This window comes from Eucyclogobius newberryi, unplaced genomic scaffold, assembly GCF_026437365.1.
Source record: "Eucyclogobius newberryi isolate DKJ021-1_F unplaced genomic scaffold, fEucNew1.0.hap1 SCAF_12, whole genome shotgun sequence".
NCBI lineage: Eukaryota > Metazoa > Chordata > Actinopteri > Gobiiformes > Gobiidae > Eucyclogobius > Eucyclogobius newberryi.
This window is the reverse complement of record NW_027315746.1, coordinates 31672095-31687952: the sequence shown is the minus strand read 5'-3', so window position 1 is coordinate 31687952 and position 15858 is coordinate 31672095. Positions and strand designations below refer to the sequence as shown.

At 45.7% G+C, this 15858-nt stretch overlaps 1 protein-coding gene across 2 annotated transcripts in view; it reads right to left on the bottom strand.

Annotated features, from left to right (window-relative positions):
* Positions 1–15858, bottom strand: part of adcy8 (adenylate cyclase 8 (brain)) — a 169956-nt gene that overhangs the window by 61315 nt on the left and 92783 nt on the right. For both annotated transcript variants that reach the window (XM_072441912.1, XM_072441913.1), the window contains exons 4-5: positions 1704–1834; positions 631–742 (exon numbers count right to left, since the gene is read on the bottom strand). In XM_072441912.1, coding sequence (XP_072298013.1) covers positions 631–742; positions 1704–1834 — 243 coding nt within the window. The remainder of the gene's footprint in view (positions 1–630; positions 743–1703; positions 1835–15858) is intronic.

Here is a 15858-nt window from a genome sequence, read left to right as displayed (position 1 = left end):
TGAGGCTTCACCCCAGTTGGACAGGCAGAGAACACTTCAATGCAGACGTCCAGGAGACACCCAACATCTGAGCATTTGTCGATGTTTAGTGTCTAGTGCTTGTTTCTCCAAACGTCCTGCTGTGCTCTGCTAAACCTGCCTCAGAAACAAGAGGTGTGTAACTTTTGTATGTAGTATGGGTGACTTTCATTTTGATTCAGTTCTTCTTCAGTTAAGGCCCAGCTCTGGTTCAGGTCAAGTTCCTGGTTTAAACCTGCTTTAAGTCCTGGTTCAGTCCTATTGTTTTAACACTGGTCCATTCCTAGTCCAATCCTAGTTTCAGCCACAGTCCTGCCTTGGTTCAGTTGTAGTTTTACCCTGGCCCAGATTTGCTTTAGCCCTGCCCCAGTACTGGTTCAGTCCTAGTTTCATTCTCGGTCCAGGCCTGGTTAAGTACTCATATAGACCTGGTTCACTCCTTATTCAGCACTGGTTCAGTTCAGGTACAGTCCTAGTTTCATCCCCTGTCCAGTTCTATTTCAGTCCTGGTTCAGGCCTGCTCCAGCCCTGGTTCAGTCCGAATGTTTCCTCCTCGCTCCAGTCCTGGTTTAGTCCTGGTTCACTCTTTGTTCAATCTTGGTCCAAACTCACATGTGCCAGGCGGTCGAAGCGGGCAAACAGTTCGTTGAGCATGCGGACCAGCTCCTGGGCGGACAGCGTGGTGGACAGGTTGGTGAAGCCCTTAACGTCTGCGAAAAGAATGCTGCATAAAATATGGACATGTCACTTTCTGATCCACAACAGGAGAACCAATTAAAACACAGATCTGATATCATTCACACATGTATTCCCCCTAAAGGCCGTAGGAAGGGAGACATGCTACGCTTTAAGTGCATATGACAGGTTTCACTACACAATTCATCAAAATATTTATGATGTTAATAAAAACGTGTTGGCTATTTTTACCCAGTTTGAAAATGTTGCATGAAGTATGAATAAAGTAAAAAATTAGAAGCAAGTAAAAAGTAAAGAATAGAGAAATAAGAGGGACGAGAGAGAGAAAGAGGGGGGACAGGGCAATAGAGAGAGTTAGCAGGAAAGAAGAGGAAGAGACAAAAAATAAAGATACAGTGAGAGAAAGAGAGAAAGAAAGAGAGGAAATAGGGTAGGACTGGGGGAGAGAGAAAGGCAGAGAGAGATAAGGAAGACAAAGTACAGAAAGAAAATTCAGCAGATAAAGGGAAAGAAAACAAATATATAAAAATATAGTGAGCGCAAGGAGACAGAAGTAGGAGAAAGATAGACAATAAGAAATAAGAAAGAGAGTGGGGGAGAGTGAAAAAGGAGGGAGCGAGGCAGAGAAAAGCGTGGCAATAAAAGAAAGACAAACAAATCAGGGCAAGAGAGAGAAAGCAGCACTTATACACGGAGTTAGATCAAATTCTTACATCACATACAAATTAATGGTGAAGCCAATCCCCATATTAAAGTACAGTATATAACATGTTTATTTCATGATATTTATGTGATTTATCTCATTACCAGTAACATGTAGAAGAAGATGTTTAGTGTCATTAGATTCACTACATTAGAAATCTCAATTTAAAATAATTTAGGCTTTAGCTCAGAGCCCAGTTTTTGCATACCAATTATTATCTAAAATTGTGTGGGATTAGCCTAGCGCATCTATTTTCCTTCTCTTGTCAGGCCGTGCAGTTTCCCACCTGACGTTCTCGTAGCGGTGGATGTAGATGCGGTGGAACTGATGTTGTAGGTTCTCGTCCTCCACGTTGGTCATGTCATTGATCATCTCCAGAACCACGAAGCGCGGCAACACCGACAGAACCAACCGCTCCTGACACGCAAATGAAAGACCAAAATGTTTCTATGTTCATCAGTTATTCTATGTCAGTGATTCCGAACCGGGGGTACGCGTACCCCTAGTGGTATGTGAGGGTACTGCAGGGGGTACATGAAAAATACAAGGTAATTAATAATACAAAAATCCAAGTAAATAATATAATAATCCCTTCAAAAAATGTGTTTCCCCACGGAGACAGTAGTACACTGGTCTCCAAAAGGTGGACCGCAGGTCACATCCGAGACGATTTGGACTGGTCCGCACGTTAATCTCTGACCGGAACTATAGGAAGGTCCCTGATAAGACTGTATTCAGTTACATGACTTTAATGTAATGACTTACAATAGCCACTAGTCCAAAGTTGTTGTTGTTGTTGTTTTATGGCGGTTGGCATCCGATTGTTGCATTACCGCCAGACTTTATTCCTTAGACTGTTGTTGCTGTTGTTATTGTTTTATGGCAGTCGACAGCCGAGTGTCGCATTACCGCCAGACTTTATTCCCCAGACTTTGTCGTAGTCCTAAAAGTTGTTCTTCCAGTGCTTTGACTTCCAGTGCTTTGACAAAGCCCAAGAGGTCATGAGATGCCTTTGTAAGCAACCACAGCCTGACACCAGTCTGAGGAAGAACAAGCCCTGGACTAAAACTGTGAGGAGACCTTGCTCAACACCCGGTCTGGAGAGACGGGAGATGGCGGAGGAGAGTGGATCGGGGATGGAAGACGCTCTGGACGGCGTGGAGGAGCAGCCTTTTCTGCCTGCACGTGCCCGGAAACGTAAAAAGTCCCTTAGCTCGTCCGAGGGTTCTGGGAATGAGCAGCAGGATGAGGCTGAAGCTATTGATATCCGGGGTGAGAGCAGAGACTGTAAGGTGATCATAAAGCTTGCACAGGATAGTGCATCCTTTAAGGAGTGGAATTCAGTGGCATTGTCAAAGAGCCTAACTGTAGCTGTGGGAGTGATCAAGAGTGCGAGTGTCCTTAGAGATGGCTCGCTGCTGGTCGTGTGCAAGGACGCGGCTCAGCAACGGAAGGCGATTGGAACTAAACGTCTGGGTGGAAAGGACATTCTTGTGTCTGATGCTGAAAGAAACACGGTCAGAGGAGTTATCGTAGGTGTCCCTACGGCGACGTCTGTGGATGAAGTTAAGGAGAATTTGACTGGAGTTACGGTGGTGGACGCTAGGCGTTTGAAGGTGACCCGGTTTGGGGTAAGATGTGACAGCTTGTCGGTAATGGTAACACTTGAAGGGAGGTGCCTGCCTAGTAAGGTGTTCATTGGGTACATGTGCTATAGCGTCAGGCCATATGTTCCGCCGCCCCTGCGTTGCTTTAAGTGCCAGCGCTTTGGGCATATTGCAGCGGTCTGTAGAGGGAAGCAAAGATGTGGTAAATGTGCAGGAGACCACGAGTATGGGAAGTGTGACGTGGGTGCAAAACTGAAGTGCTGTAACTGTGGGGAAGAACATAGCTCTGCCTTCGGGGGATGCAGGTTTAGCAAAAGAGCTGCTGAGGTGCAGAAAATAAAGGTCTCTCAAGGTATATCCTATGCAGATGCAGTCAAGAAAGTTTCAAGTAACGAGTTTAGAGTAAATACAGAGAGGGGAGCCAGCGCTGCTCCCAGCCAGGGCGAAATGAGAAAGGCCAGCGTGGCTCCCAAGAAGTGTGAAGGTTTCAAGAGTGGAGGTCCCAAGTGTGCAGGTTCCAGAATTAATGAGAATACCCTGGTTGTGGATAGAGAGGATTTTGTACTCTTTATGGTGGATGTTGTAAACTGTGCTGCTCAGACTCAAAGCAGAACTGAAAGGATCAGGATCATTGCTAAAGCTGCAGGGAGATTCCTTGGAACAAAGGAGCTTGATTGGGCAGATATAGAAAACAGGCTAAAGGCGCTAAATGGGAGTCGGAGTGATGGGGGTCTGCTTTTGGGGAGTCAGAGTGATCAGAGTGACGAGATGGGGGTGGTCTCCTGTCCTCGCCCAGTCTCGTAGACGCACGGCTACCAAGCAGCGACATCAGTGGACATATTAAAGCCTATAGAATGAAAGCCTAAGGAATAAAGCTGTACGGTGGAAGCACCGAACGTCAAAGAAGGAGAGGAAGATGAAGAAGAGTCTCCCTGGAATAAAGCCGGTTGTTGTTGTTGTTGTTGTTGTTGTTTTATGGCGGTTGGCATCCAAGTGTTGCATTACCGCCAGACTTCATTCCTCAGACCTTGTCGTAGTCCTCAGACTCTGTCGCAGTCCGCAAAAGTACTCCTTCCATTGCTTTGGTGTTACAAAGCCCATGAGGTCATGATATGTCTTTGTGACTAGAATAGTTGTTGTTGTTTCAGACAACAACCGGCTTTATTCCAGGGAGACTCTTCTTCATCTTCCTCTCCTTCTTTGACGTTCGGTGCTTCCACCGTACAGCTTTATTCTTTAGGCTTCATTCTACAGGCTTTAATATTTCCACTGATGTCGCTGCTTGGTAGCCGTGCGTCTACGAGACTGGACGAGGACAGGAGACCACCCCCACCCCCATCTCGTCACTCTGATCACTCTGACTCCCCAAAAGCAGACCCCCATCACTCCGACTCCCATCCAGCGCCTCTAGCCTGTTTTCTATATCTGCCCAATCAAGCTCCTTTGTTCCAAGGAATCTCCCTGCAGCTTTAGCAATGATCCTGATCCTTTCAGTTCTGCTTTGAGTCTGAGCAGCACAGTTTACAACATCCACCATAAAGAGTACAAAATCCTCTCTATCCACAACCAGGGTATTCTCATTAATTCTGGAACCTGCACACTTGGGACCTCCACTCTTGAAACCTTCACACTTCTTGGGAGCCACGCTGGCCTTTCTCATTTCGCCCTGGCTGGGAGCAGCGCTGGCTCCTCTCTCTGTATTTACTCTAAACTCGTTACTTGAAACTTTCTTGACTGCATCTGCATAGGATATATCTTGAGAGACCTTTATTTTCTGCACCTCAGCAGCTCTTTTGCTAAACCTGCATCCCCCGTAGGCAGAGCTATGTTCTTCCCCACAGTTACAGCACTTCAGTTTTGCACCCACGTCGCACTTCCCATACTCATGATCTCCTGCACATTTACCACATCTTTGCTTCCCTCTACAGGTTGGTCTCTGAAACAACAACAACTATTCTAGTCACAAAGACATATCATGACCTCATGGGCTTTGTAACACCAAAGCAATGGAAGGAGTACTTTTACGGACTACGACAGAGTCTGAGGACTACGACAAAGTCTGAGGAATACAGTCTGGCGGTAATGCAAGACTTGGATGCCAACCGCCATAAAACAACAACAACAACAACAACATTGTATCCTATAGAAGTTCTTCCTCCCCTCAGACTTTGTCGTAGTCCTTAAAAATTCTTATTCCATTGCTTTGGAAGTACAAAGCCCATGAGGTCATGGGACGTCTTTGTTGTTTTACAAAGCCCACTAGTCCAAAGTTGTTGTTGTTGTTGTTGTTTTATGGCGGTTGGCATCCAATTGTTGCACTACCGCCAGACTTTATTCCTCAGACTTTTCGTAGTCCTCAGACTCTGTCGTAGTCCGTAAAAGTACTCCTTCCATTGTGAGAATAAAACCCCTCTCGTTGTATGGACATAGAGTTCTCAGTCAGGGTGCACTTTGCCACACAACATACAATTGAAAACCAAGACCATGAAGCAAAGCGTTCTGGGATGCTTTGATGGGATGCTTTGATGGCTGGTGTGGGCTTGCTTATAGCCCTCAGCTCAGTCGCTACGTGTTGGAGTTCACCCCAGTGGACAAGAGGGTCATGTGGGGGACAGGTCTCTCACTGTTGTGTCGGCCTACGGGCTGAACAGCAGTGCAGAGTACCCAGCCTTCTTGGAGTCCTTGGGAGGGGTAGTGGACAGTGCACCAACCGGGGACCCGTTGTTCTACTGGGGGACTTCAACGCCCACGTGTGCAATGACAGTGACACCTGGAGAGGGGTGATTGGGAAGAACGGCTTCCCTGATCTGATACCCGAGCGGTGTTCAGTTATTGGACTTCTGTGCTAGTCACGGATTGTCCATAACAAACACAATGTTCAAGCACAAGAGTGTCCATCAGTGCACATGGCACCAGGACACCCTAGGCCGCAGGTCAATGATTTTTGTTGTAGTGTCATCTGACCTCTGGCCGCGTGTCTTGGACACTCGGGTGAAGAGAGGGGCAGAGTTGGTGGTGAGTTGGATCCGCTGGTGGAGGAGGAAGCCAGACAAACTTGGCAGACCCAAGCGCATTGTGAGGGTGTTTTAGGAACGTCTTGCGGAGCCCTCTGTCAGTAGGGTATTCAACTCGCACCACCGGGAGAGCTTCTCCCATATCCTGGGGGAGGCTGGGGACATTGAGTCCGAGTGGACCATGTTCTCCGCTTCCATTGTTGATGCGGCTGCTCGGAGCTGTGGACGCAAGGTCTCCGGTGCCTGTCGTGGCGGCGAACCCGGTGGTGGACACCGGAAGTAAGGGATGTCATCAGGAAGAAGGAGGCCTATCAGGCCACTCTGGCTTGTAGGTCTCCTGAGGTCATTGACAGGTATCGGCAGGCCAGGCGGGCCGCGGCTTGTGCTGTCGCAGAGGCAAAAACCCGGGGCTGGGTGGAGTTTGGGGCCATGGAGGAGGACTATCGGTCGGTCCCAAAGAAATCCTAGCAAACCATCAGGCGCCTCAGGAGGGGGAAGTAGTGCTTCACAAACACCGTTTACGGTCCGGGTGGAGACCTGCTGACCTTGACTGGGGATGTCGTCGGACGGTGGAAGGAATACTTTGAGGATCTTCTTAATCCCACCGTTACGTCTTCCGAAGAGGAAGCAGAGACCAGACCAGAGGCTGGCTTGTCCATCACCCAAGCTGAAGTTACTGAGGTTGTTCGCAAACTCCTCAGTGGCAGGGCTCCGGGAGTGGATGAGATCCACCCTGAGTACCTAAAGTCTCTGGATGTTGTAGGACTGTCTTGGCTGACACGTCTCTGCGACATCGCGTGGCGATCGGGGACCGTGCCTCTGGACTGGCAGACCGGGGTGGTGGCCCCTCTGTTCAAGAAGGGGGACCGGAGGGTGTGTTCCAACTACAGAGGGATCACACTCCTCAGCCTCCCCGGTAAAATCTATTCCAGGGTACTGGAGAGGAGAATCCAACCGATAGTCGAACCTCGGATTCAGGAGGAGCAGAGTGGTTTTCGTCCGGGTCGTGGAACACTGGACCAGCTCTATACTCTCCATCGGGTGCTCGAGGGTTCATGGGAGTTTGCCCAACCAGCCCACATGTGCTTTGTGGATCTGGAGAAGGCTTTCGACCGTGTCCCTCGGGGTGTCCTTTGGGGGGTGCTCCGGGAGTACGGGGTCCTTTGCTCAGGGCTGTCCGGTCCCTGTATGACCGGAGCAGGAGCTGTGTTCGCATTGCCGGCAGTAAGTCAGACTTGTTCCCAGTGCATGTTGGACTCTTTGTCAGGGCTGCCCTTTGTCACCGGGTCTGTTCATAGTTTTTATGGACAGAATTTCTAGGCGCAGTCAAGGGTCGGAAGGTGTCCGGCTGGGATGAGAATCATCACCTCCAAATCCGAGGCCATGGTTCTCAACCGGTGGCTTGCCCTCTCCAGGTGGGTGGGGAGTCCTTGCCTCAAGTGGAGGAGTTCAATTATCTCGGGGTCTTGTTCACGAGTGAGGGAAGGATGGAACGTGAGATGGACGGGCGGATCATTGCAGTGGCTGCAGTGATGCAGTCGCTGCATCGGACTGTTGTGGTGAAGAAGGAGCTGAGTCGAAAGGCAAAGCTCTCGATTTACCGGTCAATCTACGTTCCTACCCTCACCTATGGTCATTAGCTTTGGGTAATGACCGAAAAGACAAGATCGCGGATACAAGCGGCCAAAATGAGTTTCCTCCGCTGGGTGTCTGGGCGCTCCCTTAGAGATAGGGTGAGGAGCTCAGTCACACGAGGGGAGCTCGGAGTAGAGCCGCTGCTCCTCCACATTGAGAGGAGCCAGCTGAGGTGGCTCGGGCATCTGTTCCGGATGCCTCCTGGCTGACTCCCTTGAGAGGTGATATCGGGCATGTCCCAAAGGTAAGACTTCCCGAGGAAGACCCAGGACAGGTTGGAGGGACTATGTCTCTCGGCTGGCCTGGGAAAGCCTCAGGATCCCCCCAGAGGAGTCGGATGAAGTGTCTGGGGAGGAGGAAGTCTGGGAGTCCCTGCTTAGACTGCTGCCCCCGCGACCTGGCCTCGGATAAGCGGAAGAAGATGAATGGATGGATGGATGGATGTGGTGTAAACATCCTACAGATGATTGAATGAGCTTTGTTATAGTGACATTAGGACATTAGGCTTTTTGTTGCTAGATAGCGCACTAATTGGAGGTCTACATACCTTCAGGGGTTTTATACAGTAATGTCTCTGCCACAAGCAGATACGTTGTAATTTGAAAGTTGGAAAAACCTAAAATGACTGCTTTCAATTTCAAACTCATCTAAAAGACTATACTGTTTTATTAAACAGTCATCTGACTGAAGACTTAGTATACATGAGAAATGTACTGTGTAAAATGTAAATATAATCCATATTGTTTGCATTGATTTGTAAAAGTCTAGTGGATGGTTTAATCTGGGCAATTTGGTAATATTGCCTATAATGTTCTACATAATGGACAAGGAATTACCAACTTCCTTCTCAGGACCTCTGACCAGTCCACGTGACTTATGGTCAGTTCTCCTGAAAAAGCATAAAATCTGTATCCAGACATCAGACCAATATTTTGAAGAAACTGCATCACATCACAAACTCCTCAGTGGCAGGGCTCCGGGAGTGGATGAGATCCGCCCTGAGTACCTAAAGTCTCTGGATGTTGTAGGACTGTCTTGGCTGACAAGTCTCTGCGACATCGCGTGGCGGTCGGGGAGTGGCTCAAATAGTCTGTGTCCAGGGTGAGAAGGGTCAGCTGTGATCCAACCTGCACGTCCCAGAATCTGGGAGGGTACAGGTTCTGAAGAGATTGAAGTCTGCAGCCAATCACCTTCTCAGCAGAGCACACAATGTGCTGTAGTCCTTGTTTGTCCCTGGCTGTGTACCACACGGTGATGGAGAAGGTGAGAATGGACTCAATGATGAAACCTGCACTATAATCTGCGCTGGCAGCTTGGCCTTCCTCAGCTGCCACAGGAAGAAAATCCTTTGCTGGGCCTTCTTGATAAAGGAGCTGATGGTGTGCTCCCACTTGAGGTCCTGGGTGAGGATGGTGCAGAGAGACGATCATCGCCACTGTCTTCTGGGCATTGAGGCTTGTTACCGGTGCACCAGGACACCAGCCGGTCCACCTCCCTCCTGTAGGCAGACTCATCACTGTCCAAGATGAGCATGGTGAGGGCGTTTTCGTCCGCAAACTTGATCAGTTTGACGGAGTCATGGCTGGAGGTGCAGCAGTTTGTGTACAGGGAGAAGAACAGTGGAGAAAGTACACAGCCCTGTTGTGTTCCTGTGCTGATAGTCAAGTGTTTGAGATATTCTTCCTCAGCCGCATGCACTGCCTCCGATCCATCAGTGATCTACCTGCAGGTGGAGTCAGGCACGTTGAGCTGGGAGAGCTTGTCCTGGAGCAGAGCAGGAAAGATGGTGTTGCATGCAGAGCTGAAGTCCACAAATAGGATCCTGGCATAGGTTCCCGGGAGTCCAGATGCTGCAAGATGAAGTGGAGTGCCAGGTTGATGGCGTTGTCCACAGACCTGTTGGCTCTGTAGGCTAACTGCAGGGGGTCCAGCAGGGGGAGGTGAAGGACTTGAGGTGGGGCAAGACCAGGCGTTCAAATGACTTAATGACTACAGGCCCGTGGCGCTGAAATCTGCATTCATGAAATCCAGTGATCCGGGGCTTCTTGGGGACAGGGACAATTATGGACAACGTGAAGCAGGCAGGGACATGACTTGACTCCAGGGAGGTGTTAAAAATGTTTGTGAAGATGGGGGTCAGTTCTCCTGCACAGTGTCTTAAGGTGGCGGGGAGACACCATAAATTATTTTTGAATCTCTAATATATTTGACTAGTGGTTCCATATACAAAGCAAACAGCAGGGGGACCAGACACAGCCTCTTAACCCTCTTTCCAGAGTCTGTCAGGTGATTTATTCTTGATGTTGGACCATCGTAAAGAGCCCCAATATTTTTATACAATTAAGTTGTCACTTATATTTTGAAACTAAACTGAAGCTTTGTTGTTGTTGTTGTTGTTGTATATGGGTCAATATGTAACGGGATTGTCTTATGTCATCTTGCATCTGTTGTCTGTTAATAAATCCTGGCTGATCATTGGGGATTTCATTTGGGAGAATTTGTTCTATTCTTTTGGACATAATTGAGGTGTATATAAGACAGACCACATTCAGAATAGAAATGGGTCTATATGAGCCGCAGTCAAGTTGGTCCTTCCCTAGGTATTAGAGATATGATGGCTTCTTTTCAACAAGGAGGGATTTGAGTTTTTGCCCAGTTAAAACATTGTTGAAAGCAAACAGATTTCTTTTAGAGCTTTATACCACTCTGAGGTGAACCCATCGCTCCCTGGAGATTTATTATTCTTTAATCTTTTGATTGCACCTTGTATTTGCAACACTGCTATTTCAGATCCTATTCTTTTTTGTTCTTCTGACATAACAGGCAAATTGAGAGTGTCCAGAAAGAAATGTCTGTAATCCTCTTTATATCCTGATTTTTTTTTCTATAGAAGGATTCAGGTGCTGATTAAATTTGGGCTTTATTGGTTAAGATTGCATTACTTCGCCTGTCCAGTATTTTAAAAATTGTTCTTTGAGCTTGTTGTTTTCTAAGTTTCCAGGACAATAATTTTGAACATTTTGATCCACTCTCATAATGTCTTTGTTTGGTAAAGAGCATTTTCTTAACTATTTCTTATGAGGTCAAGTCATTCATTTCTCCTATTATCTTTTTGACTTCGTGTAGCTTTTGAGGACTCCCCTACATGGCATGAATTACCTCCAGCAATTTTAGTTTTTCTTGCAGTTCATTTAGCTTTTTCTCCCTTTGTTGATTTTATTGTGTGTGTGTGTGTGTGTGTGTGTGTGTGTGCTTTGAGAGCTGATCTCTATGTCTATGAGAACAATGCATTTGGAGAAAAGTTACAATATCTTTAGTGAGTGTGCTCCTGCAGATTGGATGAGCTGTTCACTCCTGCCTTGGACACAATAAATGGTTACCTTTGGAATGTACTTTTGGCGGCAGGAAAAAAGGCCATCACAAAGAAAGGAAACAATAAATGACTGGATTGACATGGTAACAAACGTTAGACAAATGGACTTCATTTGGAAATTGACCAAGTGGGACTTTTATTTTAATTTAACTGTTAATGTAACTGTTTTTATTGGCCCACCTAACTTATGTTACATACTTATGTTAGTTCCATAAAGACCCAATACTTTTGAAATGTAAACCCAACCAATAAACAATCTGTGGAGGAAGTTTTCTGATGCCGTGGGCTATAGGCACACGTCCTTGGCCCTCGTCTAAACCTGCTCATGATCCTGGACTAGGCGTCTCTGCTTTCATCAACAGGGAAGATGATGTCCTGGCTCAAATCTTGCTCAGGCCACGTGACATCATACCAGCCCACAGAACAGCTCTGAGCCCAGGGAGGCCAGAGGGCCTACTTGAATAATATATTGCTCTTACTTGCGTAAAAGTGTTGGTTCCTTTTTCCTTCTGAGAGTAAATCTAAGTGACAAAAGTAAGAATGTTGACATGACATCAACATGAAATATGAACATTTGTGTTTCTTCTACCACTCCTTGAGTCTGTCCTTTGGCACTTCAAATTAAGAGTAAAATATTATTTGGGGAAACTACTTCTCAAATAAAAGTAAGTGTAAGAGTAACTGTCTTCACGTAAAATTTGATTTATAATTTGAAGTGAATGTAATAGGCAAAGTTTTAGGCAAAGGAAAAACCACACTTTTTGAAGTGAAATTGTTATTGTAAAATGAGATGCAGACAGCGCACCATGGTCTGATTTTGTCACAAAAGTTTATGTTATACTTTAGGGGAAAACAAATTGCTATGTTGTATCCCTTAAAATTAAATTATCCTCCTATAGTCCCCACTCAAGCTTTGTGTTTTTGAGTTTGTGAGAATGTGTGGAATGAGTCAGACAGTAGGCGCATGTGTGTGTGTGTGTGTGTGTGTGTGAGAATGAGGAGAGGACCAGAGAGCTCTCCAGCACACATAATGAGGCTCTGCTGTCAAATGACAGTGTTCTGAAAGAGCTACAGTGTACAACCCACAAGGGCAATATAGTTTGATGTTGAAACTCAATTTGTAGATGTTTTCTTTTCTTTTTTAAAGATTTTTTTGCCCGTAAGCTTTATTAGACAAGGCAGTTGAGCATGAAATGGGGATTAGAGAGAAAAAGCGAGGACATGCAGAAAATTGTCAGAGCCATGATTCAAACTCACAACACTTGGGCCATGGAGCCTGGCTTTTGTACATGTTTTCAACTGGTTTCTGGTTCATATCAGATCTGGAGTTTAACACTGTGCACTGAGAAAAATGCAAGCATGAGCACTAAAGCTAGTAAAATGAACGTGTGCGGGAATAGTTAAAACTACTTTAATTATACTAGTTAATTAAAAAAGGCCTATATATATATACATATATATATATATATATATATATATATATATCCTGTCCGTCTGTGAGAGTCGGATCTCTCCTTCACTGGAACTCCTCCAGGTTTCTACGCTTTTTTCCCAAAGAGGTTTTTTTGCAGTTTTTCCTGGCCGAGAAGGAGAGTCTAAGGACAGAGGACCCTGGGACATCGTCCCTCGCCACCACAGACATTGTCTGACTTCATCGCCACCACAGACATTGTTGATTCATTTCTCCCTGTGGCCCTCAGAGGCAACTGTTGTTGTGATTTTGGGCCTTACAAAAATAAATTGATTTGATTTGATTTGATTTGATATATATATACATACAATATTATATATATACAATATATATGTAATTTTTTTAAGGGCCTTTTTTTCTGCTGCTAGGAGGATGCTTCAGAGATAGCTGCAAATTATGTCCATGGCAGGAGTTCTGAGGCCCAACTACATAGTTCTAAAATCCATTGGAATGTTGATGTCATAAATTGTCTCTAGGGCTTTGTTGATCTCAGTCCAATACTTGTGAACAACTGGACAATCACAAAACACATGATAGTGATTTGCCTCCTGCTGCCACATACTCTCCAACAGTCTGCATTTCCCTGTGAGTAATGGGCACTTTGACATGGGCTTATGAAGACACGAGGCACACTTTTCCAACAGAATTCCCTCATGTGATCCTGTGGTTCTCCAGTGAGATGTACATATACTTTCCCACTCTTCATCTAAATCTATTTCTTCGAGGGGATATTAATCCCCTCGAAAATTTAGATTTATAAGCTTCAATTAATGTTTCAGTCAAAAGGCTATAATGGTCATCAGTCTTTTTGATTTCTTGGTTATAATAACTCCTTATTTGAAAATGCCTATAAAAGTCTTGTTTCTCCAAGCCAAAGGCCAAAGGATTCTTTCAAATCACCAAAGCTCTTCAGATGATTCTCCTTAAAGGTGGTATGGACGATTTTTTTCAGCAAATTTTTTATCATATTTCCTCGTGGCGTGGATAAATCATTTGTCCTGCCACGTATCAATCATAAAACGCACCCACCGCTCACCTGCAGCCGCGGTAGGCTCGTCCCCACGTTTCCGCGTGCCTAAGCGCATGGATCTATCATAATATAGTTCCCTCAGTGTACGGGGCAAAATGAAGACGGAGAAAGACAGTTCGAGCTGACGCAGAAGTGGACCGAAATCTACGGGAGACGAGCGATGCAATGCGCTCCGTTGCGCTAATAAACAAACGCACGTGTGTGTTGTATCAGTCCGCACGGGGGAGTGTGCATGCGCACTTCCGCCTGCGTTCTCAAATCGCCAAAAAATCGTCCATACCGCCTTTAATATGGTAAAAACACTATGGTAAAAAAAAAAGAAAAACTTTTATACTTTTATATCTTATTTGTATTTATTTTCTAGTTTTGTTTTTCAATGATGGGAACAAATTGAGAAACAGAAAATTGCCCACTTCTTTCACTGCCTGTATATGCAGCATAACTGCAAACACTTCCCACAGGAGGTCACTCTCTCGGTCGCCTCCAGCGCTCTGGCCCCACCCCCTAGAAAAGGCTCACGTTAACGCTACCTCCGGGGGCAAAATATGTCCCCCTGAGTCTGTAGTGAGGCCATAAAGGCATAAAAAAAAATGAACTAGTTGCAGTGTAACATAAATGTTTGAGAAGGGAAAGCATTTCTGTCGTTTTCTGTCATCTATTTTGTCAGATTTAATATTCAGACATACTGGACACAGTAGTGAATAACCGTTATTAGAGTACAATTTAGTTCGATTGGAATAGTCAAATTGTATGTGTTTTTATGTCTGACAGCGAACAATAATGGAGTTGAGTCTGAATTCTGGGTTTTTACTCCATTTGAAGTTATGTAGAGCAGAAAGTCATGGTTTGTTACTTTGTACTCTATATCTTCATTGATCTGAGTGTGCTGCATTGAAGTGGCTATAGCATTAGTGGGACCTGATCACCTGCTGAGCCCGGGGCACTCTGAGACATTGGGAGGACAGTGAGCAGGGTCGATAGCCGTGGTCAGTCTGTGTGTGAGGATCAATGTGTGTGGTTGCTGCCTTATTGCCCACATTAGACACAACAGCCACGTTTGTTCTGTCCAATACAATCACTCTGTCTCTGTGTAACCCACATGGGACACATCAGCCTAACAGTGATGACACTAATGATGATAACAGGCTTTTGACAGCTGGACAAGCTTGGAAAACGTCACTGGAGAGATTTGGTGCTGCTCACAAGTCACAAACATTTTGGCCACACTTCCACTGGTTCACTTTGGATCAGTCTTAAGCAGTGGCGTGTGGTCAGGGCATTAAAGGCAAGTTGTGATTGACAAATAAAATCAAACATTACCTTGTGTTACAACCATTTTTAAAATTGCTTCGCATTAGATCTTAATTTGGACTGGGATTAGCGTCTTTCCATTGCATCCCCTCTCTCTCCCTCTCTTTTTCTCACGCTTGCTCTCTCTCTCTCTCAGTGCAGCGTCTGCAGAGATGCGGTCGCTGGGTCAAAAGACAAAGCTCTTGATTTTCCGGTCAATCTTTGTTCCTACCCTCACCTATGGTCATGAGCATTGGGTAATGACTGAAAGGACAAGATCGCGGATACAAGCGGTCGAAATGAGTTTCCTCCGCATGGTGGCGCTTCCTTAGAGATAGGGTAGGGAGCTCAGTCACACGGGATGAGCTTGGAGTAGAAACGCTGCTCCTTCAGCTGAGGTGGCTCGGTCATCTGTTCTGGATGGATCCTGGGCCTGGGGAGGTGTTTCAGACATGCCCCACCAGGAAGACCCAGGACACGCTAGAGGGACTATGTCTCTTGGCTGGCCTGGGAACGCCTTGGTGAGTTGGAGGAAGTGTCTGGGGAGTGGGATGTCTGGAAGTCCCTGTTTAGACTGCTGCCCCTGCGACCCGGCCCCGAATAAGTAGAAGAAGATGGATTGATTGGATAAAGACAATCGTGGAACATAACAAAATAAAAGTACTGTATTACTGTAAGTAGAATATTTAGGTGGCTGTACTTTACTTAAGAAATTTTACTAAGCTACATTTGAGAAACTGGACTGAAAAGTATAAGTAAAAGTATTTTTTCGTAAGATTTTTAGACCAGCTGAATGTTTTTTTTTTGCATGTTTATGGTGATATGTTACCTAATTTTTTTGCTCATTTTATCATTGTTCATTGTTTTATGTTGCACCGAATCACCAAAGCAAGTTCCTATGTAGTGAATTCTGTTCATTGACGATGGCAATAAACCTTTTTCTGAACTTTGAGCTAAAAAATATAGAAAATAGATTTTTTTTATCAGGAATTTAAACTTCTGATTATCAAAAGATGAGGTC